This window comes from Anomalospiza imberbis, chromosome Z (assembly GCF_031753505.1).
Source record: "Anomalospiza imberbis isolate Cuckoo-Finch-1a 21T00152 chromosome Z, ASM3175350v1, whole genome shotgun sequence".
Taxonomy (NCBI): Eukaryota; Metazoa; Chordata; class Aves; order Passeriformes; family Viduidae; genus Anomalospiza; species Anomalospiza imberbis.
The window spans coordinates 1,241,098-1,265,742 of NC_089721.1; the positions used below are offsets into that span (position 1 = coordinate 1,241,098).

The following is a 24,645-nucleotide window of genomic DNA, read 5'->3' on the forward strand; positions in this document are numbered from 1 at the left end:
GTGGCCGGAGCTGGGTGTAATTCCTGCCCAGCTCTGGGCTAGGGGAGCTGGCTGGAGAGGGCTTCCCGTGGCTGGGGCTGCCCTCCAGCCCCTGTGAGGCTTCACTGAGCATGGACAGCTGTCCCCTATCCCTGTGCTCCCCACAGGCCTGTGGTCCATCACCTCCCTCTAGGCTGCGCCATCCTCCAAAACCTTCACTCTCTGGCTCCCGCCCACCCGTTTTTGGCAGTGCTGGTTGTGTGTGGGGGAGATACCTGCAAGGTCTCCCTGGGGAGGGAGGAAAAGGGTTCCTTTTCCCACGGGAAAGTTTCCTGCAGAGTCTAATCCCCTCTTCAGGCCCCCCAGGCTTCCCCAAGGGTTGCTGGCCAAGGTGAAGCACAGGTTTTCATGGACGGCCTCCATCAGACCAGGCTCTTTCCATCCCCGAGGCAGCTGGGAGGGTGGGAGCCAGCTGAAGTAAACCAGGTCCCCCACTGATAGTTTTGAAGGAGGTTTGGAATCAGCAGAGCCAGAAACTGAGCAGGTATGGATATCCAGGACATGGCAATGGATCCCAGGAGAGCTGCAGAGGAAGCATGGTGTGGAATTGGGGAACCTGCCTGATGGTGTCAGCCTTGCAGAAGGGATGGAGTGGGGCTGCAGTTTTGCTTTCACGTGCCCTGAGTTCTCCTGGAGATTAACTGCTCTGTCCCTTGGCTGTGAAGCAAGTGTCTACCTGCAGCAGGGCCAGGGCTGGTGGAGGTGACACTGCATGAACACATGCTCTGTGTCCTGGGGGTTTCCAAGGGTTAGTGTATTCAAAGTTGTTCTGTCTGTTTGATGTATTCTGTCTGTAAGGGGATTAATGTATTCGTCACCTGCTGGAGGAAATCGCTTTCCTTTCCTGGGATTTCTCATGTGGAAGGGCTGCTGGAGCCATGTGAAAGAGGAAACATCTTACAGATTAAAAAATGGCTAAAAAAAAAAAAAAATCAGGTTTTCCTCTTGGGTGTGGGTTTTTTGCTTCCGAATTTTCCTTTGAAGCTAAAGCTGCTCTAGCAGGGTAAGATGTCTGCCAGATGCACAGGACATTTTTGATACCATGCTGACAAGTCCAAGCAGGATTGGGAATGGAGAGAGCTCAGCTCATGGGAAAAGATAGCAGACAACAATCTGTGTCATGAAGGTGGTCAGGTCCTTGCTACCTGGTGGTCTTCCTCTGAGTGTTCAGGTATACACTGTGACACAAATCCTTGCTTTCCTCCCCATTCCCAGATCCCTCAGGAAGACATTCCTACGTGGCTTGTCCCCATGTGAGGTGATACGTCATAGTTTCCAGGCATGAAGTAGAACTGAAGATCCATAAGGATCCCTCTCCTGCTGCAGCAGGAAGCCGTGACCCTCCCAGGTGTACCAGCCCCAAAAACAATCACGTGGATGAGATGGGCACTCCCTGGCTCATCTCGTTTAAGCAGTGTAGGTGCTGGCTCTTGGCAGTGTGAAGCAATACCGCATCACACTTTCCCCATGGAGCTCCTGGCGGGGCAAATCCAACATGTGCCTGGAACAGTGCTGGCTCCAGGGGGATGTAGAAGAAATGTGATGGGGAGGGAGTCATTGCACAAGGTTCCTGGGGGAGGGGTGTGAAAGAGAAGAGGGAACTTGTGTTGTGAAAAAAGGTGAACAGGGTGGGAATTGAGAAGGATGAGGACAAAGAAGGAGATGAGAAGGTGGGGAGAGAAGCAGAGGTTCAATCACAGAGGATCTGGAAGGAGCTGAAGGTGGCCTAGAGACACACTGAGACAGTGCAGGCAGGAGGTGATGGCAGGTGAGGTAGAGGAGGGAAGGAGTCTGGGAGAAGGCGGCATCGTTTTGGCATTATCAGTTGGGAATCCCCTGCTAACGCTCTGCTGTTGGTGCTTTGTCCTAGGGCACTAAATGAGAATATGGCCAATGGCATTGAAGATCTTATCGGGATCCCCTTCCCGAACCACAGCAGCGAGGTCCTGTGTGGTTTAAACGAGCAGCGGCATGACGGGCTCCTCTGCGATGTCATCCTCATCGTCCAGGACCAGGAGTACCGCACCCACCGCTCCGTCCTGGCTGCCTGCAGCAAGTACTTCAAAAAACTCTTCACTACCGGCACTTTAACAGACCAGCCCTATGTTTACGAGATTGACTTTGTCAAGCCTGAAGCACTTTCTGCCATCCTCGAGTTTGCCTACACCTCAACCCTCACCATCACCACCTCAAACGTCAAGCACATCCTCAGCGCCGCCAAAATGCTGGAGATCCAGAGCATCATCAATGTATGCCTTGAAATTATGGAGCCCGACAGAGAGGCCGAGGAGGAGGATGACAAAGAGGACAACGATGATGATGAAGATGAATATGAAGATGAGGAGGAAGAGGAGGAGGAGGAGGAAGTGGAAGATTTTGTCAATCAGGAGAACCTAGCTGATGTACAAGAAGTAAGCTGCCACCAAAGCCCTTCTGAGTCCGATCTTACCGAAGAAGCTTACACAGAAGCACCTAAAGATTTTCCGAATCACTTCCCAGCCAGTAACTCCTCTGGACACTTGGGCATGATACGAGACTTCTCCATAGAGTCCTTGCTGAGTGAAAACTTGTACCCTAAGGCAAACATCCCAGAACGGAGGCCAGCTCTGTCTCCTTTCGCCCCCAGCTTCTTCCCCCACCTGTGGAACGGCGACTTTAACTCCTTCTCCCAGCTTGAGGAGCCACAAGTAGACAACGGCCCCTTGGATCTGGTGATCAAAAAGAGGAAGATCAAGGAAGAGGAGGAGAAGGAAGACCTGCCTCCGCCTCCTTTCCCTAATGACTTCTTCAAGGACATGTTTGCCAACGCCCCAGCAGCTCCCTTAGGGCATATTAAGGCAGAGACTGACTATAGCGCTTATCTCAATTTCTTAAGTGCTACCCAGTTTGGAGGAGTTTTTCCCCCATGGCCCCTGGAGGAAGAGAGGAAAATAAAGCCCAAGGCATCCCAGCAGTGTCCCATCTGTAACAAAGTCATCATGGGAGCTGGCAAGCTGCCCAGGCACATGAGGACCCACACGGGGGAGAAGCCCTATATGTGCAATATCTGTGAAGTTCGCTTTACCAGGTGTGTGTTGGTCACCTCTGCTGTGTGTGGGGAGTGGGGTGGTGGCTGGAGGGGCCACATCATAACCCATGACTGATTTCTCAGCTGCTCATCAGAGAAAACTCACCAGAGTTTTTGTCCCAAAATAAAAGTAGGGAAGAAAGCAGGGATGATCTCTGTCCCTTCGGAAAAAAAAAAAAAATTAAAAGGGAGGAAGGGAGGGTGGAGGAAGAAAAAGAAACTACTGATTTTTGTGGGTTGTGGATGACATCCACAGCTCACTGGATCCATCCCCTCACTGGACAAAATCTTAAATAAGTAACAGGATATTTTCAACCCCACCATAGTTCACCACAATGGGACCAGAGTGAGCTGGAAAACAGATGGTCAAACAGCCAAGGACACTTCATCTCTAATGTGCTGAGAGATGCATGGAGTTGGGAGGGCCATTTAGCCACAGGATGTAATTAGTTTGGGTTTGCACATTTTGGCATCAGTGTAGACCACAACCAAGTTGCACACGTTCGGACATGACAGTATCTGGGCTTTCTGGGCTTTCTGGGGCTGGAGTGGCCCTAATTATTGTGTCTTAGTAGTGCAATTGGGGTCTCAGTCTCTTCCCCAAAGTAACAAATGACAGGATAAAGGGAAACATCCTCAAGCGTCACCAGAGGAAGTTTAGATTAGGTGTTAGGAACAATTTCTTCATGCAAAGCACTGTAACAGTCTGTCCAGGGCAGTGGAGATGTCCCCATCCCTGAAGGGATTTAAAAGATGTGTAGATGTGACACCTGGGACATGATTTGGTAGACTGAGGGAAGACTGAGTTGGACTCACAGAATCATGGAATGGTTTTGGTTGGAAATGACTTTAGAGCTCATCCACTTCCACCCCCTGCCATGAGCAGGGACACCATCCACTATCCCAGGTTGCTCCCATCACTGTCCAGCCTAGCCTGGGACCCTTCCAGAGATGGGGCAGCTGTAACTTCTCCTGCCAAGTTGTATTTAGCTGTGCAAATCTATTGTTCCAGCCTGAAACCGTGCTCTGCAAAGCTGGGCAAATTTAATCGGTGAGTGGAGACAAATAGATTCCTGGACCTGCTCTTGCTGAGTATAATTAATATCTAATGAGAACAATCTTTACCATAATAATAAAGCTTTCTGACAAGAGCATGGTATTTCAGCTCCTGGCTGCATGTGAGAGAGAGAGAGCCCTATTAAGCTGGGGTGAGAAAACCAGAGGAAAATAATCTGCACAGTAGGCAGAGGCGAGCTCCTCACAATGGCCAGACACCTGGGGTGCTCCTGCATTCAGCCTGTCTTTTCTTCTCCTGTCCCTATGATAATATTCGAATGGAAGATATGCAGATGATGAGAATTTGACCTGAAAATAAATTTCCATGCTCCCCTCCATTAACACAGCAGACACCATATTATAATGCGGGGAGCATCGTGCCTCGGGCGGGCATGTGCAGCGTGAGCCAGCTCACCCTGGTATTTGCAGGGGAAAGGCCACTGCATGGTGATAATTCCTGCCTGCAGGAATTTGGATCCGGCTCCTGCTGGTGCTGCATCCCCAGGTTAGCCCTGGGCTGCTGTCTCTGTGGTGTGGGTTCAGCCCTGTGGGTGTGGTGGCCTCTTGGACTGGAGGGATGGCCTGGCCAGCCCCATCCTGTGGTCCCTGTCGCTTTCTTGTGTGTGCTGCTGCGGGTGCTAATTTTTGATGATGAAATAGCATGGCTAGATCCATCACTGACATCTTCCCTGGAACAGGAATAACAGAGCTGAGCCCTCCCACAGGGCTCCCAAAGTACTTTACAGGCAAGGGCAGCATTGTTCACTTAGTTCAGGGAAACTGAGGCACAACGCCTAATCCAGACAGGTTATTAAGTGTGGTAGAGGTTAAAAACTCCACACAGAACTGGTCTAGCATGGCCCATTACTAATACAGGGACTAAACCTGATAGTTTCAACATTCCCCATGTGCTCAGCAGCTTCTAAATACAGGGCACAGGGGTTAGGGGGACTTAATCCAAGGGAAAGAAAAAATCAAAAACCTGGGACTCACCCAACAGTGCAGTCCCCCAACACCACTGATGAAAACTGGTCTTGTGGGTCACCCCATGCAGGGCTGGGTGCTGGAGGGTCTTTTCCTTCTTTAACACCCTGAGCTAAGCAGATATCTTAAAATACTGATTTGTTTTTAAATGTGTGTGGAAGGATTTTGAATAGCGTGCAGCTAATTGGTTTTGTTGGGGGTGGGGTTTTCTTAGCTGTTTCCATCATTACTGTGGTGTGAGAGCTCTCTTTTAGGAAAAAGTGTAGTTTTAAGCAAAAATACTTGTGAGTTTTTTTGCTTAAAACGTGGAGTGATTGAGATGTAGAAGGACATTTCTACTGGGATTTCCCGAGTGCTGCCACTTACTTGCATTATGTGTTTTGGTCTCGGAGGTGGGGAGGAATCCCGTGCTTTCTGAAAGCATTGGACTTGCACCCACGGTGCCTTCACTGGGGAGATGCAGGCTCAGATGGTCCCTTTTGGGGTCCCCTCGGAGTGAGAGTGCAGGGAAGCAGAGGTTCCCAAATGGAATTTCAGTATGAATCAGTCCTTTGCATTATTTCTGCATTTAAGGCACTGTGGAGGTGAATATCTACTGGGGAAATGGAGAAGATGTATTTCCCTGGGTGAGGAGTGCCCCAGCCTCCCCAGCAGATCCCTTCCCCACATCAGTGGGATCTCACATCCCCCAGCAAGGACCCTACATGCACCTGGACCTGCCACTCGTGCTGCCCACGGACACCTGATGGCAGGAAGCAGGACTTCATTTAATGGCTCATTAATTATTTTTTCCTTAAACAAAGGCCTCTCAGCTTCTAGTCTGCTGTTCCACCCTGCTAGAACGCCGGAGAAAGCTGCAAATATTTCAGCTTTTCCACCAAGACAACCCCAGAGTGCTCAAGGAAATACCGTTCCAGCTGGAAAGGTTAACATTATTTGTTCCTATTATTTGTGTTGTGACAGCTCACAGAGCTCTAATCGCTCTCCTAATGCAATTGCATTAAGGTTATTCACACACACAGAGTGTAGATCTCCGTCGGAGCGAGCCTCCAGCCCAGCTCCCAGCTTCCAAACCCCGTGTTCCCCATGCCACATCCCCCCTGGGGTGCTTCACCACAGAGCACCTCTCCCCCCTCCAGCCTCTGAGCAGCTCCAGGTGGAGCCACAAACCTCCCTTGCATTCCCCGGAGATGCTGCCGGGGCGGGGAGGATTGGGTTTCTCCCGGTCTGCTGCCGGAGATGGGTAATAGCCTGAAAAGAGCTTTGCCAGTATTTACATTATACAGTCCCGGCACGCAGCGTGTTTATTAGGAAAAGCGATCCTGCTAGGTTAAACATTACCTACAGAGGTTTAAATTAAATTATAGGTGGGCTCGGCAGCTCTGCTTTTTATTAACATTTCCCCCAGCTTTGCAGTACGAGCCCCCGCGCTCATCCGCGCGCGACTTCGCTGTTCGGGGTGAAATTCTCCCTGCTGCTGCTTTGTCTGATGCTGAGCACTGATTCCAGCCCTTCCAGAGAAAATGCACCTGTGTGAAAACCTTGGGGTAACACCAGCTTTAAAAATGCCACAGTGGGAAGTTGCCCTGAGCTTGGCACAGAGACTGAGAGATGGCTTTTTTCATGTGTCCCTAAAAAAATCTGTCCGTGCAGGACCAGGCTGGGATCAGTCTCCCAGGAGCAATGAAGCATCATCTGGTGAAGAAATCACTCTCCTGCTAGGGATAGTCCTTTGCATCCTTGATCCTGAGGGACTGGTGGGCATGGATGCCCAGCCCAGACCTGCATTCCTCATGGTGTGGCCGACACCTCTGTCCTGCTGGGCATGTCACCAAAAACTGTTGAACTGTGCACAAATGGGCTGGGTGGCAAAAACTAGTTCAGAGGCAGCACCTTGCAAGTTTTGAGGGCTTCACCTGCCAGAAGAAACAGATTTTTGTGTGCTTTTTATGTTACATAAATTAAATCATCATCATTTATACTTACGTTATGCAACTTATAATATAATTATATTTTAAAACAATAATAAATTGTATATTCTTTACTGTTTATATTAAAATACACCATATAGTTTTATATGGCATAGCTGTAATATATATTTTATATCTAATAGTGACATGACTCCACATATTCTGCATATTTTTAGCTTCAATACCAGCATGTTGGAGGGTTCATACTGAAATAATTTTGGAAAACAATATGAATTCTCCCACTTTTCTCTTTACTTGAACTCCAATAGTGTAACCTAGGAAGCAGTGTTCAGCTCAGTTGAGCCATAATCAGCTTCACTTTTTTCAGCTGTGATTTTGGTTTTTTTCAGTTTTTGGCTGCAGAAGGAAACATTTGTTTTTTGGGGAAAAAGTTGTGATTGCATTGCCCGTATGGGAAAATATTCTTGCTTTTAGATGTTCCCCTTAAAAAACACCTCTATAAATATTTGTAAACAAGTGCCATTGGGATGGATATTACGCTATTCCATGGCTGAACTTAAGAAACTTCTCCAAACTGCGTGGGTTGCTGGATGTGTGCTGTCCTTGGAGACCCTGGCAGGGAAGGACAGAGTGCCTCGGTGCTGCACCTCTGGCAGCATCACCCTCTGTGATGCTCCTGCTCCAAAAGAAAGCTCCTGAGACACCATGTGGTCAGTGCAAGAATAAAAGGAGAGGAAAATCGGCTCCAAGAGGTACTGAATTTAAGCAGTATTGTCCTGCATTGCCAGGCTCTCAAATCCCACCTGATTTCCTTATTTACAGGCCGGAATAGGGCTGTATTTATTTAATAATCTCTGATTTAGTTATATACAGATATATTCCCATATTTAGAATCTTGCTCTTTACAAGTACGTGGAAGGAGGATGTAGCCTAGTGTGGGTCAGGCTCTTCTCCCAGGGAACAATGGACAGAACAAGAGGGAGCAGCCTCAAGTTGTGCCAAAGAAAGTTCAGCTTGGAAAATCAGGAAAAATATCTTCCCTGAAAGGGCTGTCCAGCCCTGGCACAGCTGCCCAAGGCAGCAGTGAAATCTCCATCCCCGGAAGGATTTAAAAGCCATCTGGATGTGACAGTTGGGGACATGGGTTAGTGGTGGCCTTGACTGGCAGTATGGTTGGACTTGATGATCTTAGGTCTTCTCCAGCATTAATTGATTCTGTGTTTTTTGGGTTTATTACAGGGATTTTTTTTTTTCCTCCAATTTAAGTTTTGAACTTTCTAGGATGGGCTGCCAACTCCTGACATGGAGGGCTCTTCTGTGTATGATGTTTTAGTGCCCAGGAAGGAGGAGGCGAATGCAAACATCAGCCTGCAAGACCATCCATACACTGGGAGAGGCCCCATGATAAGCTCCCCACCATCCCATCACCTCCTCCCCTGATCCCAATCAGGGAGCCAACCCCAAAAAGAGCAATCCCAACCACACCCCATCCGGCCCACACCACCTGACCAAACACCTTTTTCTTTTGCAGGCAGGACAAGCTCAAAATCCACATGCGGAAGCACACGGGGGAGCGGCCGTACCTGTGCATCCACTGCAACGCCAAGTTCGTGCACAACTACGACCTGAAGAACCACATGCGCATCCACACGGGCATCCGGCCCTACCAGTGCGAGTTCTGCTACAAGAGCTTCACCCGCTCCGACCACCTGCACCGCCACATCAAGCGCCAGAGCTGCCGCATCGCGCGGCCCCGGCGCGGCCGCAAGCCTGCGGCGTGGCGGGCGGCCAGCCTGCTCTTCGCCCCCGGGGGCCCGCCCGTGGAGAACAGCTTCGTGATGCCGCCCACGCTGGAGGAGATGAGCAGCCACCTCAGCAGCACGGCCATGTGCCTTCCCGGCCCCAGCCCCAAACACTTCCTGAGTGGGGCCAAGACCCCCTTCAGCCTGCAGGAGCTGGAGAGCCAAATTGAAGAAACCCAGATGAAGCTCTTCAGGCAGGCCCAGATGGACATGGAGAGGAACGCGGGCATCTTCGCCTTCGCCCTGGGCCACAATGAAAACCTCGCTGCCCAACCCTTCTTCCCTCTCCCAGACCCTTGGAGCACAGGCTTCAGTGGCTTGGCAGGGCTTGGCCACATGGGTCCCATCTCAGAGGCCAGCAACTAAACCCGTGCCCAGTCCCACCATGCGTATGCTCCCATCCCAGCAAGGCAGCTCACTCCCCTGGGCTCCCACCTGCCCTTCTGCATCATCAGGTTACCAGGAAGCTCTTTGTGCTCTCACTGCCATGGAGCTTGGGGCATGGGGCCATCCCTGGGGTGAGAAGGGCATGGGCAGGTGCTGTGCCCCGTGGCCACCGGCACTTTAGACTCTGCACTTGGCTTTGGGGCCGTCAGGCACTCACTGTCCCATCCCTCCACTCACAGCTCCATCTGGGAAGGCCAGACCAGGACTGCTGCTCTCTTCAACACCCCCAAAAATGTCACTTGCCTTAGTCCAGGGCTCAGCCATCACCATGAGGTGGCTTTTCTGTGGGAAATGTTCCCCATTTTCCCACACACGGAGCTCACTGGACACTGACAAGCCGTCCAGACTTGGGTTTGTTATGTTGCATTCCTTGGCCCTTTGGTCAAAAGAACTTTTCTCTTTTCTTTCTGTTCTTGTTTTCTTTTCTTCTTAATTAATTCCCATGTCTGGCAACAATATTTATTCTACAAGGGATAAAGGGGAGGTCTAGCAGCCTTACTGGGAGAGGGAGAGAGGGAGGATACTTGCCACTGCCTTTCTCAGCAGTATATCAGATTTACAGGGCTGGTGAAAGCCCAGATCTGCAGCATGAGTTGGGACTTTAAATACATTTAAAAAAAAAAAAGAAAAGAAAAAAAAAAAACCACGGAGATCGAACACCTAGCGCAAAGCTGGGTGGAAAAGGGGGATTTTGCTTATTTTGGTTCTTTAGCTATTTCAAAGTTTCAAAAGGAGAACCAAAGCCTATTTTGAGTATTTTAACTTCAGTTGCTTGAAAAGGTGAAGGAAAAGTTTTGGAAGAATCAGTCATGTTTCGATACTGAGCGTTTACTAAACCCTTGCTTTAAAAAAATGAACCAGTGGGAATTTTGAAATGAAAAAGTCGTTTCAAACCAAAGAGTCAGAATTCTCTGCCGCTGACCATTCTGAAATGTCTGGGGTTCTGTCTTTAATTCCCTCAAATTCATATGTGATAGTGATGAGAAAAAATTACAAAACACACGCGTGTCCCCAAATCTGCAGTGTTGGTGGGGAAAAATTGGGTGTGAGAATATCCCTGCTGCTTTTCTCAAGGGATCTTTGTGGAAAAGAAGTTCACTCCTGGTGTCTTGATGGTGATATCTTCTACTTGCCAGCAAGTACAAATGCTGTAGCTGGTTCAAAAGAGAAGGTGGTGACATACGACAGGGTACTCCTAGCTGAAGGTCACCCATGGTGGCCAACAGGTTTGGGGTGACTCCCCAGCATCCCCACAGACCCCATCTTGGCCACCCCATCTGGTAATTCTTTCAGGACTCAAAAAGTGGCCGACTGGCTGGAATCACCCTGTCCACCTCCTTCAGCTCCAAATCCATGAGCTGCTCTGAAGGACAAAGGCTTTTGGTGGCCATCTGCCTCTGATGGCTCCTCCTGGATGAGCCGTGGGAGGCAGACATGGTGGGATCCCAGTTCCACTACTGGCTCAGGTGGGTTGCAGTGGTGGTTTTACACGAAACCAACACTTGGAAATGTAAATGTTACAAATTGGGGATTTTTATTTCTCTTTTTACTGTGACCTTTCAATGTCAGCAAAGTCGAAGGGAATGCAAGGACCGCGGGTTCATGAGGTTTTTGGTTTTTCCATCAGTGGCTGGATGAGAATCAGCCCACCAGAGGCAAGGAAGGGGACACAGGGAGGTCAAGGGTTCCACAGCCCTCAGGAGGGTTGAGGGGCTTCTGCTCTGAGACCACCCATAGCAGAATGGTCCCAAGGAACTGCCCAACACTTGGCTTCCTCCTCCCAAAAGAAATCCATAAAGACTCCACGTGCAACAAAAGTCAATGGAGAGAAAAAAAGAAAGTAAGAAGAAAAAGAAATCTTCTTAAAACTGCATCAAACTATTTGTTTTTAATCCTCATCAACTTCTTAAATAAGCGACATTTTGCAGATGATTGGTTCCTTCAGGTGTTTTTTTGTCTACGATTTGGAGTCGTTGTAAAATATCCAAAGATGCTGAGTACTGTATGATCTGCAAGGACTTGAAGCAAGGTGTTTTTTCTGTCTCGGTTTGTTTGTTAGGTCGGTTGGGTTCTATTTTTTTTTTTTTCCTATATGTCTAAGTGGGGATAAACCTTTGCAATTTTTCTATTTATAACTATTTTTATGTGATTGCTTTATGTACAAAACAATGGAAAAAATCAAAACAAAAAAGTAGAGAGGAACACACACGTACACAAACAAATTTGCCTTAGTTACTCACGGGACAATCACCCTTAACTTTGATTGATGCTAAAAAGTGGATGGGAAAAAAAGAGACTAGATCATTTCATGTATTTATTAAACTGTATTAATTGATGCTTTTCAATTATTTGCAGGACTTGATTCTCTTGCCTGTGGCCATGGTGAGAAGGCAAAACCGCCACGGTTGTTGAGCTGCCAGCACAGCCATCAGTGTGGCCTCAGCGCTGTGGATGTTTGCCTGACACCTTTTGGAAAGCCAGAATAATCACTTATTAATTAAAGATTGAGCTGGTATGGGCTCCAGCCCGAGGGGCTGTTGGCGTTGCGATGCTGATGACGATTATGGAGTTAAGGTTGATTTTCCCGCGTTGGCGCTGGGTTGGGTAGGGCTGGAGGGAGCTGAGTGCTGGCAGTGATCATCTTTTAGGGTGTAGAGGGATGATTAGAGAAAACCCTGTTTCTTCCCGTTTTGGTGTTGTGTGGTGAGTCCAGGCCACAGGTATCCACATGGGAGCCCAGCTGAGTGTGAAGGTGCCTTCCTGGGGATCTGCTCCCGTTTCCCAACCAGGACGGGTGTAATGAGCACCAAACCTCAGCCTGGAGGGACACGGGTTCTGTCCCAGCTCACGGTGTGGTGGCTTCTGGTTCATCTCACCCTGGCTCCTACGGCCTGGTTGCAGCAGGGGCAGCGTGGGCAGCAGGGCAGGAGGGATTCTGCCCCTCTGGCCCTGGGCTCAGCTGAGACCCCACCTGCAGAGCTGCCCCAGCCCTGGCTCCAACAGCACAATGATGTGGAGCTGCTGGAGCCAGCCCAGAGGAGGCCACGGAGCTGCTGCCAGGGCTGGAGCCCCTCTGCTCTGGAGCCAGCCTGGCACAGCTGGGGCTGTGCAGCTGCACAAGAGAAGGCTCCAGGGAGAGCTCAGAGCCCCTGCCAGGGCCTCAAGGCATTTTAGGAAAATGATGGAGCAAACATACGAGTAGGGCCTACTGTGCTAGAACAAGAAGAGATGTTTTAAACTGAGAGAGAAGAGATTCGGTCTAGATAGAAGGAAGAAATTTTTTACAATGAGGGTGGCAAAACACTGAAACAAGTTGCCCGAAGAGATGGTGACTGCCCCTGGATCCCTGGAAGTATCCAAGGCCAGGCTGGACATGGCTTGGAGCAACCTGAGATACTGGAAGGTGTCCCTGTCCATGGCAGGGGGTGGATCTGGACAACCCTTAAAGGAGCCTTCCAGCTCAAATCTTCTGATGAATCTATGATTATGTGAACACAGATGACACAAACATGAGCCCTGTAATTCATGTGGCCGCTCAGGAACTGCAGAATTCCTTTGTTGTTTTTGAATGAGGTGCAAAAGCCTGGAAGATAAGCTCCAGCTAGGAACGGTGGGACTCATTCCACATTGTTCAGCCATTTGGAGGTGAAGTAAACAGGTACCCTGTGCCTATTGAGACACCTACGTGTTGTCCTGCATCCTGCAACATGATTTCCAGCCCGCCTCTGAAGCCATCCTGGCTCTGGTGGGAGGCAGGTTCTGATGGAGGGTGATTCACCCCACCTACGCTGGACCTCCCAGGGGTGGGATGAATCACCTTTGGGCACCTCTCTGCTACCTACCAGCGTGCTGTGCTTTGCCGTAGCTCACTGAGATAAGGCTAACCACGGGGAGGGATGTTCCCACCAGCACCACTCCCTCCTCTCTGCTCAGCTCATGGGACAGTCCCTAGAAAAACCTTTCCCAAGAGGATGGGATGCTGGTACAGCCCAGGGACCCAGGTAGGGCAGCTTGATTACTTCCCAGTCTGTTTTAACTGGGAACATTATGGGAAATAAAGGTCCGTGTCAAGCCTTCCAAGCCTGGGGACCAGAGATTCAGGCTCATGGGTCATACACCCAGCTGCAGTCCCAGTAAACCTTCCCAAGTTCTTACAGCCACAGGTCATTTTCCTTCCTTTACACTTCAGAGAAGGACTCCACAGCATCAGGTGCTCAGGCAAGGGTCCAGTTCTGCAGGCAGAGTCCAGAAATGTGACTTGGGAACAAAGAAATACCAGTTCCCCTCCCAGGGCAGGTGGTCGATTGCTGAGCAGCTCCTCTGTGCTTGGAGCCTGCAGGACTGTGGCAGGGTCAGCCCATAAACTGTGTGTTTCTGAGCACAAAAATACCCACAAAATTAAAATTGTGTGAATTACTTTTTAGCTATTTAAATACACCTATATCTTCTTTTTTTTCAGCTCCTGTGGCTTTTAACCCCGATTTATGCTCACATTCTGGTTTGCTTATAATGCCACAGCAACAACAACAACAACAACAACAACAACAAAGATTTGTAAGGGGAGGGTGAAAAAAGAAATCTAAAAATCGCTCGGAGGAGCTGTGCATTAATCAGACACATGGGAATCACGGGAAGAAACCAGCTTCAGTAAATGCTTGTTAGCAACAACATATGGCTACATGCTTGCTCCTGAACAGCTGCTGTTATCTGCTGGAGCATCCAGGCTGCGGAGGGGGAACGGCACCGGGGTGATGCTGCGCACACAGCGTTTGCTTGGACCAGGTGTTGCTGCCAAAGGAGCATCTCCTGGCACAAGTGGCAGGGAGCTGGATGGGCAAACCCTTCCCCCGGGCTCGAAACCCTTTTGCTGAGCATTGCAAGAGCCTCTTCCTGCCGTTGTGCAGAAGGAAATTACATACGGAAAAAAATATTTGTGTTTTAAGAGGGGAAGAAGGAGCCTGCAGTTTGGGAAGTGAGAGGCTTTTCCATTTGGCAGTCACCTGCAGGAAAAAAGTAAAGGGAGTAATTTCACAAAGTACAGCCTAAAATGTTTCAGACTTGAATGTGTCAGCAGGACTCCTGGCAGCACCAGTGAGGCTGCAAATGCTGCCCAGTCTCTGCTCCACTCATACTTTGCCTGCAGCCCCCTGGGACCTGCTATGCCTCCCATCCTTTTTTGGAGGGGATTAGTGCTTTATTTACAGTCTCAGTGCCCTGAAGCTGGACTATTGTGTGGTTGCAGAGGAACTTTTAAGGTAAGAGAGTACATGAAGCGAGACCCCAACCATCTCGTTTTAAGAAAATGCTGCGTTTGACAGCAGGTCACCTGTGGCTGGGTTTTTAAGATCTGCCATTGCCTTTTGGTACCTCTGACTGTGTGCACCTGTGTTTCTTTCCAAGCCAAAAACAAAAAGGGAAGAACTGAGAAAAATCCCTTCTTGTAGAAGATACACCCTATATAGTCCAAGCCCGAGTGAACTCATCCCCATCCCGCCTCTCCAGCAGAGGGAGAGAAAATACCTGTGGCTTGGAAATACCTTCCCCCCCCCCACCCCGTGTTTTCATATGTTGAACCAATGTTTTACATGACTTGCACTATTTGCTGTAGGGCAGGATACTGTTTAGGTTTCTTTGTTCCAGTCTCTTGTTTGGTTGCGACTCCTCTTGGCGGTCCTGTACACGTACCTGCTGCACATCTTAACACCCCTGGAGAAAATAAACTGTTACCTGAAGCAGTGAGCCTCTCGTGTGTCCTTAGCGCTGCTCTGGGGCTGGGGAATTCGTATTTCAGCATCAGATTCGTGGCTGGACTTGGTGATCTCGGGGGGTCTTTTCCGACATAAATGATTCTGCCATCAAATGATGACGAGCGGGGTGATGCAGCATTTTGTGGCGGCCCTCCAAATGACCCTTCATGTGGCATCTGGGCTGTCACCACGAGGGCGCAGGGGCTGAGAAGCAGCCTCTGGTGATGACCGAATTAAATTTTGTGCGGGGCAAAAATAAATACATGTAAGTACAACTGTCGGGGTTTTGGTTTTCCCCGTTTCGGCACCTCTGCTTGCTCAGCTCCCTGCACACTCGAACTTGGTCTGCCCTCGTGTGGTGGCCGGGGACAGCAGAGGGCTGGGACCCACACCTGGAGCTGTTTTGGGGATCCCAGCAGCACCAGGACATGCAGGGCCCTCCATCACCTCCCGTCTCACCCAGCCAGGTGTGCTTGCCAGGAAGAGGAAATAAAAGCCTCAGCCACATCCAGAGGGAGTTTAATGGTTGGACTTGATGATTTTTAAGGTTTCCAACTTAAATGATTCAATGATTCTTAGGAATTTTTTTACACCTCAATTAACCACCACCGAGTAATAAGGCCAGTGAGGCTGGGAACATGCCACAGTTGTTGGTGGCCTCATAGGAACCCTGAGTTTTTAGGCAATTATTCCTGCAGGGTAAGCCAGGACTGGACCCTCTGACGCCCAATGTGGCCTCAGCTGATATTTCCCACTTCCCCTCATGGTACCACTAATAATTTTGCTCAGTTCGGGCAAGCAGGGGTTTCAAATGTAAATCTTATGCAACTATATAAAGCTCATTTCCTTAGGAACTGAGACTAAAAACCATAAATGCAAAAAACACCAAGGAAGCAGCCAAACAGCAGTGCTGAGCTGCACCCCCCAAAGTTTAATTTTATTTCCTTCTTTCTGCAGAGATGACACTGACTGAGATGTCACAAATCCGATCGGGCTTCCTAATAGTTCATGCAGTGCCTCGAGCCTCAGGGGTCATCTGAAATTCAGGCAGCCAATTTGCAGGCAGGAGGTGCAAAGCCAGACCAGGCAGGGGCTGAGGTTTTTAAGGACAGACCCTGTCTGTCAGCTAAAACCTTCCTGTGCTCTTGGGTAACCTCTGGCAAATCCTTACAGGGATGGCTGTAAACCTGCCTGTCTTTAAGGTGTAGCTGTTAACTCAGTTTCCATAGTGAACAGGACAGGGTTGTCTCAGTGGGACCAACTTCTGCAATGTTGGCTGGAGTTTAGAATCGTTGGGGAAATATTTAAGGCTTCACCTTTGAGTTCTCAGAAATGGGGTTCTCATTTAGGCAGCTTTTGTGATATTTTTCTGGAGGTCTTGATGATATATTCATTGAAAAATCAGTTGGAAATAAAAACCTTTCTGAGACAAGGTCCCTGGATTTAAAGGGAAGGTGAGCAGTGACTTGCACTGGGTGCTGCTGCAGGGGTGTGAGCCAGGCTGTGAGACCCCAAAATTTAAAACACAGGAGCTGGATGAGAAAAGTGAAGAGTGAACAGAAGCTCTGTGGGAGGTGGAAGAAAAGCTCCCATGGAGAGACAGTGGGGCCACACCGCCAGTGCTGTGTCCAGCTCTGGGCCCCTCAGGACAGACAGACACTGAGGGGCTGGAGCGTGTCCAGGGCAGGGAACGGAGCTGGGAAGGGGCTGGAGCCCCAGGAGCAGCTGAGGGAGCTGGAAAGGGGCTGAGCCTGGAGAAAAGGAGGCTCAGGGGGGACCTTGTGGCTCTGCACAACTCCTGACAAGAGGGGACAGCCAGGGTGGGGTCAGCTCCCAAGTGACAAGAGAAAACAACCTCAAATTGTGCCAAGGCAGATTTAGGTTGGATATGAGGAGAATTCCTTTGTGAAAGGGCTGTCCAGCCCTGGCACAGCTGCCTAGGGCAGTGGTGGAGTCCCCATCCCTGGGATTTAAAGGAGGCTTGAAAGATGTCTAGATGTGGTACCAGGGGACAGGGATTTTGTGGACTTGTCAGTGCTGGGGGAATGGTTGGATCTGATGATCTTAGTGGCTCTCCCCACCTAAATAATTCTGCGATTCTGTGAGCTAGGGGCAATCATCACTGCTGCAGCAGCAGTCCAGAGGCAGATGAGCTCCTCATGCAGCTTCCCAGTGCCCTTTATGTTCAATCAGCTCAGCCTATGACAGAGATTTGTAGCTCCAAGCACTTGGGATGCTTCTTCCCTGGAGTGGAAACAGCCAAGCTGGATAATATATATACACATATACGTGTATTTTGTGTACATATGTATATATGTGTGTGTACATATATATATATATATATATATATATATATATATATATATATATATATACTTTCAGATGGATTCAACAACCCTAATATATGTAGGAATGTGCTAATATAATAATGTAATATAACCCTATATAATCTGTGAATAACCCCTATAACCCTATAGTCTGTGAATGCATTCGAAGACTTACATACATCTAATATGCATTAGCTGTTACCCTCACCAGATTTTATATAGAAGACAACAGAACTTCTTCTTTTGGAGGGGAAACTGAGGCATGGGGACGCACAGAGATTTATTCACAGTGTTCTTGCAGCACACTGTATCTGTGTGTGGGCTGCTAGCTTACCCTTTACACAGGTGCAAATCATCCCTGGGGAGTGCTGGGCCTTGGCAATGGCTTTAACAGCCTGTTAAATTAAATGTTAGGAAGGAGTATTCCCAGGAAACCCCATCTCCTTGTCTCCAGCATCCCTGTCTGATTCAGCAGGCCACTGCAGAAATCACCATCCAGCTGCCGAGGATGAAATTTGGCCTAAGAGGGAAAAGGAAAGTAACCAAGAGAGGGCGTTTTTTAACAGAGAGGAGCCCATGCCAAGATGAGCTGGTGAGAGCAGCGGGGGACACGCACCGACATCTGAGATAAAGGTTTGTCTCTGAGGGTGGAGGAGTCTCTGCCGACAGCCCACCCCTGAAAAAATCCCACCACCAGAGGTAAATGCCCACGTCCCTGGTGATGCTCTGAAGCAACTGTGCGACAGCGAGGGAAAACGAAACACAAGGATCATTCCGAATGGCAGTGAGGAAGGAAACTCCTTCCCCGGCGTCCCTATAAGCAGCATTAGAGTAAATCCCAGCAGCGGGGAGGGGCTGCAGACACTGCCACCAACCCCCCCACATCGGGCAGGAATGTCCAGAGCAGGGGATGTGGCCATGTCACACACGTGGGTTCCTTGTTTGCAGCCCGGGCGTGCGAAATCCTGTGCCAGCTGCTGCATTAACGCCCCATATGCCCGGCCATATGCTCCATCCACGCAGGGGGGGTGCTGGGTGGGCCTCCAGGGGAGGAAAAGGAACATCCCTGCACGTGGGAGCAGCTAGGGTTTAGATAGGCCCCGGGGACCAGAGGTGTGGGAAGGATTCCTGGCAATTGTGAAATGGCATGGGGTGGATGTCTCTGTGCCTAGCAGCAGCCCAAAGGGATTAGAGGGTGTCAGGGGTGTGTTGAAGGGCACCAGAGACCTTTTGAAATGAGCCCCTGGCATAAAGCAGCTAAAATGTGGGCAGGGGGATGCTAACAGCGTTGTAGGAGGGCACCGCTGACACTTTGCAATGTGTTTCTCTAGAGCAGTTCGGCAGCAGGCTGCACTCACAAAATTTGTTATGAAGTGGATTTTCAGGACACGAACACGCTTGGAGAAATGTCATGGTGGAAATCAGAGGGTGCTGGGTGTTGCTGCACTTTGGGAGCATAGCCTGCCTGGCCGCAGCAGGGTGGATGGAGGAAAGGGTTTCAGCTGATCCAGGTCAGACACTCACAGAGGTGCTCACTGGTGTTCCAGCTCCTCCTACAGTTAAGGGGAGAGCAATTCCTCTCCACCTAAACATCTGGAATGGGTCACATACCCACACTTTTGAAATGCTGCTTGCACTCCAGTGGCAGGAGGGGAATATGTCCCTTCTCATGCCCTGTCCACTTTGCCTATCAGTCTCCTGGTCCCTTGCACCCAGCATTCCAAGCTTTCACCAATCCCAGCACATTTAAACACCCAGCATGGGATACAGCATGGTACTAAGGACACGTTCTCTGTATGGAACAGCAGATCAGAGAGGCAGGAGGCTGTGGATGCACCCAGAGCTCTCATGTACTGGATGAAGGGCTAATAAGGGACACCACCAGCTGAAGATCCACAGGTTCAGCCCAAATAGCTTGGGGTTGTTTGGCTGTGCTGTTAATCCCACAGGATAGGGAGAGAGGAGGGTGGGATCTGCACCATCTCCAAGCAATACTGTGGGGTGAATGTGCCTTTTCCTGCATTCTTGGTAGCTCAGACAGCTACAGGTGAGAGAGAGGATACCAGCATGATGCAAGAGGCTGGTGAAAATGCTTGAAAAGACACTTTTTGCTCTGAAAATTCAATTTATCTGGACAAATTAGGGTATTGGCTTCAAACAAAACTGGGGACCAAAGTCTCATTACATTTAATAAACTATCATGTGTTCTCTCCCATCAGCCTGTACCAGGCTCTCCGTGATTTACAGCCCACAGCTGTAACCTGAGCCATCTCCCTGCTTAGAGAGAAACTCATTTAATTCGAGTCCAGGTCTGAGGCTCCTTGAGGGAAGGCAGCTAATCTTTCTGCCTTAGCTCCTCTATTTGTAAAATGGAAATGGTGACTTTATCCATCTTTGTGGGCTGCGATGGGGTTTATTGCTTAATCTGAGACTCTGCTGTGCCTTAATCAGGGAGCCCGGTGTGAGAGGCTGCATTAGCTGTGTTGTTTGGGATGCTGGTTTCTGTTATGGATATGAGAATGTGGAGGGATTTGTGAGGGGAGGAGGGGAGGGAGGCACTGGGGAGCTGATTTCAATGTCAAGAGAGCAGGTACAGGCTCATCCCTGGTGAAAAGTAAGGAGCTGCTTGCTCAGGAAGAGATGGGGAATATTGAGTATAAGGAGAAGTGAGTCTTAAACCCACTGGGGCCAGCCCAGAGGAGGCCCCGGAGCTGCTGCCAGGGCTGGAGCCCCTCTGCTCTGGAGCCAGCCTGGCACAGCTGGGGCTGTGCAGCTGCACAAGAGAAGGCTCCAGGGAGAGCTCAGAGCCCCTGCCAGGGCCTCAAGGGGCTCCAGGAGAGCTGCAGAGGGACTGGGGACAAGGCATGCAGGGACAGCACACAGGCAGTGGCTGCCACTGCCAGAGGGCAGGCACAGATGGGATATTGGGAACCAGGAATTGCTGGCTGGGAGGGTGGGCAGGCCCTGGCACAGGGTGCCCAGAGCAGCTGTGGCTGCCCCTGGATCCCTGGAAGTGTCCAAGGCCAGGCTGGACAGGGCTTGGAGCAGCCTGGGACAGTGGAAGGTATCCCTCCCTGCCCATGCAATCCTTGAGCTCAGTCAAGAGGACAGAGCTTTTGTTGTCTCTGCTGGTGCAGGACCAAAGCCTGAGAGGATCTGCATCTGCATGTTGTCTTCCAGGGTCTTTATAATTCATGATGGTCTGTCTGAAAGAAGCTTCTGGCAATGTGTTTTTGTTACTGGTCTTAAAATAGGATGTAGAAGAAAGGTTTCTGGGACATAATTCATTTTATTGTCTCTTCTGTACCAGAATTAATTACAGCCATGTTTATTGCTCCAGCAAGTAGAGATGAGTTAGATAAGGGAATTACTTTGTTTAAGACAATGAATAATTTATGTTGCAAATTCACCAGAACCTTGAAATTTGAAGGTCTGGGTTTGCTTCCTTCCATGTCCAGGGAGCAAGATTGAAACATAATCCTCGTTTGTGACAATTTTATGATTTTTCCATCATTGTAATCATGTCTTCTAGCTCTTGTAACACAAAACTTGGAATTTCTCTGTGTAGGATGCCTTGGCATCCAGGTTACTTCTGTGTGTGGTGGTGAGAGGTTTGCCCAAGGAATAACTCATTCTGTTCTAGGACAAATATCTAATGCACAATGAACCACACAACTGACTGCAGAGGGAGTTTTGATAGCTTTGGTGGCTCATCAAATCCTCTGCCAAGACACAGGTTCTGTGTCAAACCCACAACTCCTAGCTGAGCTGGAGGAGAAGGTTTTAGAAAGACACCCTGAGCATCAGGGACTAAAAACCTCCCAAACTTTACTAGAAAGTTGCAGTTTCTTTCCCAATGTGACTTTTCCCCAGGTTGTGGGCTTCTGATGAGTATTTGAATTATAGAATACCCTGAGTTAGAAGAGACCCACAAGGATGATCAAGTCAAACTCTTGGAATATTTTAAGTATTTGTGCCCCAGGGAAAAAAAACCTATTTTTTCTCAAAGAGGATAGAGCTGTTGTTGAGACTTATTCTGTCCCTGGGGTGGGCACAGCTGCCTGCCCACCTCCCTGAGAGCCTACGCAGCTGTGGGCTGTGCCCCAGGATGGGAGCTGGGTGGGTCTGAGAGCCTTTCCCTTGGAGATGGATGGTGCATATGGGTTGATCGGTCTGGTCTGCCTGTGTTCTGGAGCAGAGCTGGAGGGCTCTCAGTCAAGCACACACTGGTGTCCCTTGGATGATCCCTCACTTCAGAATGAGGAGGGTAGGTAGGAGGGAGAGACAGCGAAAGTCAGAAACTGTAACTTCAAAGATAAGCTGGGATGGGAGCCCGTCAGCTTCTGAGAGGAAAAACAGGGATGGTTTTCATTAGTGAGAAGGTAAAACACAAGGCTAGACAAATAGCAATGCCCTTGCATAGCTCTCTTCTAGTCCAAGAAAGGACAGTTGTGGGGGACACTGGCACCCTCAGTGGAAACTGTTATGTCTTGGGAGAAGAATTTATTTATTTTAAACAACTGAGAAATAGGCTTCAGCCTTGGAGTAGCCCCCTTTTTGTGGCACCAGTGTTGCTGCTTCTGCAGAACAGAAGACTCTGTTATTGAACCAAGGATAAAAGATGGGACTGAGAGAGGGGAGAAGGACATCTCTGAGGCCTAATCTGCCTCTGCAGAATCTAGCACTGCTCTAAAGAATGCAAGTTGAAGGCTGGGTATCCAGACCCAGTCTGAAGGGAGGTCACCAGCACGTCCCAGCTGCAGTAGAGTGCTCTCTGTACCATCCAACATGGGCAGAAGTCCTTTCAGAGCACACAGAACGGGTGAGTGGGCAATTGCAGGGAATACACGCGTTTTTCAGAGTCACTAAGAGCAGAATGCAGCAGCATGATCATGGTGTGGAGTGAGCAGGCCACGGGATGGCAGAAGAAACCCAAGCTGGATAAAGCACAAGTGCTGAGTGTGGAGGGGGCAGTGGGGAATGATGGCATTGTGGTGACTTGGGCGGTTTGGCCAGAGTCTGACAGATGATGACAAACACCAACACTGGCTGAAAAATAATACTTAGGGCTTGGATTTTGGATGTGGATGCCTAAAATGGGATTCAGCTGCCTGATTTGGCAGTGCTCTGGTAGTTCCAAGTGTGGCCCCTGTGTTTGTTGCTGTGTGATGCTTGTGCTCTGGTCAAGCCTGAGCTGTGTCCTGAAGCCCTCAAAGGTCCCTGCTTCTAACACCCATCCTCACACCCAAGACACAGCTGAAGCAAAACACAAATAACGGTGGGGAAAAGGAATCTCACTGTTTTCTAAATTTTTTTTTTCTTTTCAAGTGCAAGTATGCTGGTGTTGCTTTCCTTCTTTGCAGGTACAAGGAAGGCATGAGCATGTTGGACCACGCCCCCCCACCAAAGCATTTTCTCAAATTTGCACATCAGCATTCATCCAGCAGCTGAATTTTTGTCTCCTGCAAAGGCAGAGAGGAGGAAAAAAAAACTATGATAGCTAAAAAGGCACCTGTGGATCAGTCACAAGCAGACAGAGCTGGAGGCTGCTGGGGGAGCACTTTTGGCTGGCAGAACAGACCAAAGTGGGCAGCTTTTTCCCTTGCTTGGTGTTGAGAGTTATCAGGCAGCTTGTGAGATGGTCTCTGTGGTGGAAATTTCCGTGACAGGAGAGAAATTTAGCAGCTGCTGAAGTGTGTTGGCCCTCAGCTTCTCCTGTCCTCCTGGTTGTGGCCTTAACAGCCATCTTCTGTGTGTGGGAAGATTGGAACACTCCTGGCTCCTCCAGGAGGATACGCTGGTGTCCTGGTGAAGCAGCTTTGAGGCAAAAGTTTGGCATGTGTCAGGGCCCCAACACCAAACTTTTAACTGTGCTATCTCCCAAATCTGCTAACCTCATCCATGCTGTTTGCCTCCCGTGCGTCAGTTTTTCCTCCAGTATTTTCAATTCACGTTTACTCTAGTCTTCAAAACTTATCCTGAGGGGTCAGGTTGGAGTGCATGGGGAGAAGTGGATCATCACAGGGAAGGGAGTGAGCACCTCTCTTTTTTTTTTTGTCTGAGCAGGCTGTGGTTTGCACAGAGGCTTCAGGCTTGGGCAAGGGTGAGTGTGCCAGCCTACTGCAGGATTAGCTTTTGGTGCAGGGGCACTTTTTACAAAAGCGTGTAGTGACAGGACAAGGGGAAGTGCTTGCAAACTGACAGAGGGCAGGGTAAGGTTAGATATTAGAAAGAAATTCCTCCCTGTGAGGGTGGTGAGGGCCTGGCACAGGGTGCCCAAAGAAGCTGTGGCTGTCCCATTCCTGGAAGTGTTCAAAGCCAGTTTGGGTAGGGCTCTGAGTAACCTGGTCTGGTGGAAGGTGTCCCTGCCCATGGCAGGGGGTTGGAACTGGATCATCTTTAAGGTTCCTTCCAATCCAAGCCGCTCCATGATTCCCCAGCTGCTGTTGGCCATAGGAGGCACCAAGCCACAGGCACAGCCCTTGAGTCGCCACTCCTTGGGGTTATCTTTTATTTTTTTTTATTCCCTAACACTGGAATCACTTCTGAGACAAATCACAGCATAAACCAGAATGCAGTGAACGCTCACTCAGGCTGCTGCCCTCCCTAGCAAGGCTCAGATCAGTGTTGCAATGTATTTGCAAGGGTTAGGCCATAAAGTGCACCAGCCAGCCTGCATCTAAGTTTGTTATCAAAGCCTCGGGAATTTGTCAAAGCTATTAGAACATAAATTGTGCTAAATTAAGAAAGAAGAAGCTAAGAAACTGAATACCAACAGAATACAGAAGACTGTGAAACACCTAGTCTATAACCAATCACAGATGCTAAGAAATGGAAGCAGAAAACAAGAGAGCAAAAGAAAAGCCCCAGTAAAGAAGTGTATAATTAGTAGTTTATAGAATCTATATATATGTGTGCGATGTAAACAATAAACGGCTTCTACTTGATCATATTAGTCAGTTATTCAAAAGTCCTAAATTTCCCACAATAGACCAGTGTCTTTCTGATCACTGCCTCTCTCAGCCACGGGGAAGCTCCACAAATGCTTCCACTTGCTCACATCCATCCAAGGCTCTGCGAGACCGTGTAGGGGGCAGCAAGAGGGCTGAGCCCATCTGTGCTGAGGGACTGCACTGAGGCAGAGGCAGAGCTGCAGCCCCTGACACCGCTGGCTGACAAGGTGCCACAGTGGGCTGGTGGGCTGCAACAACACCCTGTATGAGCCACTCTCCACAGGATCACAGC

The 24,645-nt window shown here is 49.4% G+C and overlaps 1 protein-coding gene across 5 annotated transcripts in view; it reads left to right on the forward strand.

Moving 5' to 3' along the window:
* Positions 1 to 11,350, forward strand: part of ZBTB7C (zinc finger and BTB domain containing 7C) — a 150,687-nt gene extending 139,337 nt beyond the window's left edge. For all 5 annotated transcript variants that reach the window (XM_068177082.1, XM_068177084.1, XM_068177083.1 and 2 more), the window contains 2 exons: positions 1,910 to 3,106; positions 8,609 to 11,350. In XM_068177082.1, coding sequence (XP_068033183.1) covers positions 1,910 to 3,106; positions 8,609 to 9,245 — 1,834 coding nt within the window. In that variant the 3' untranslated portion in view covers positions 9,246 to 11,350. The remainder of the gene's footprint in view (positions 1 to 1,909; positions 3,107 to 8,608) is intronic.
* Positions 11,351 to 24,645: the final 13,295 nt, after the last annotated feature.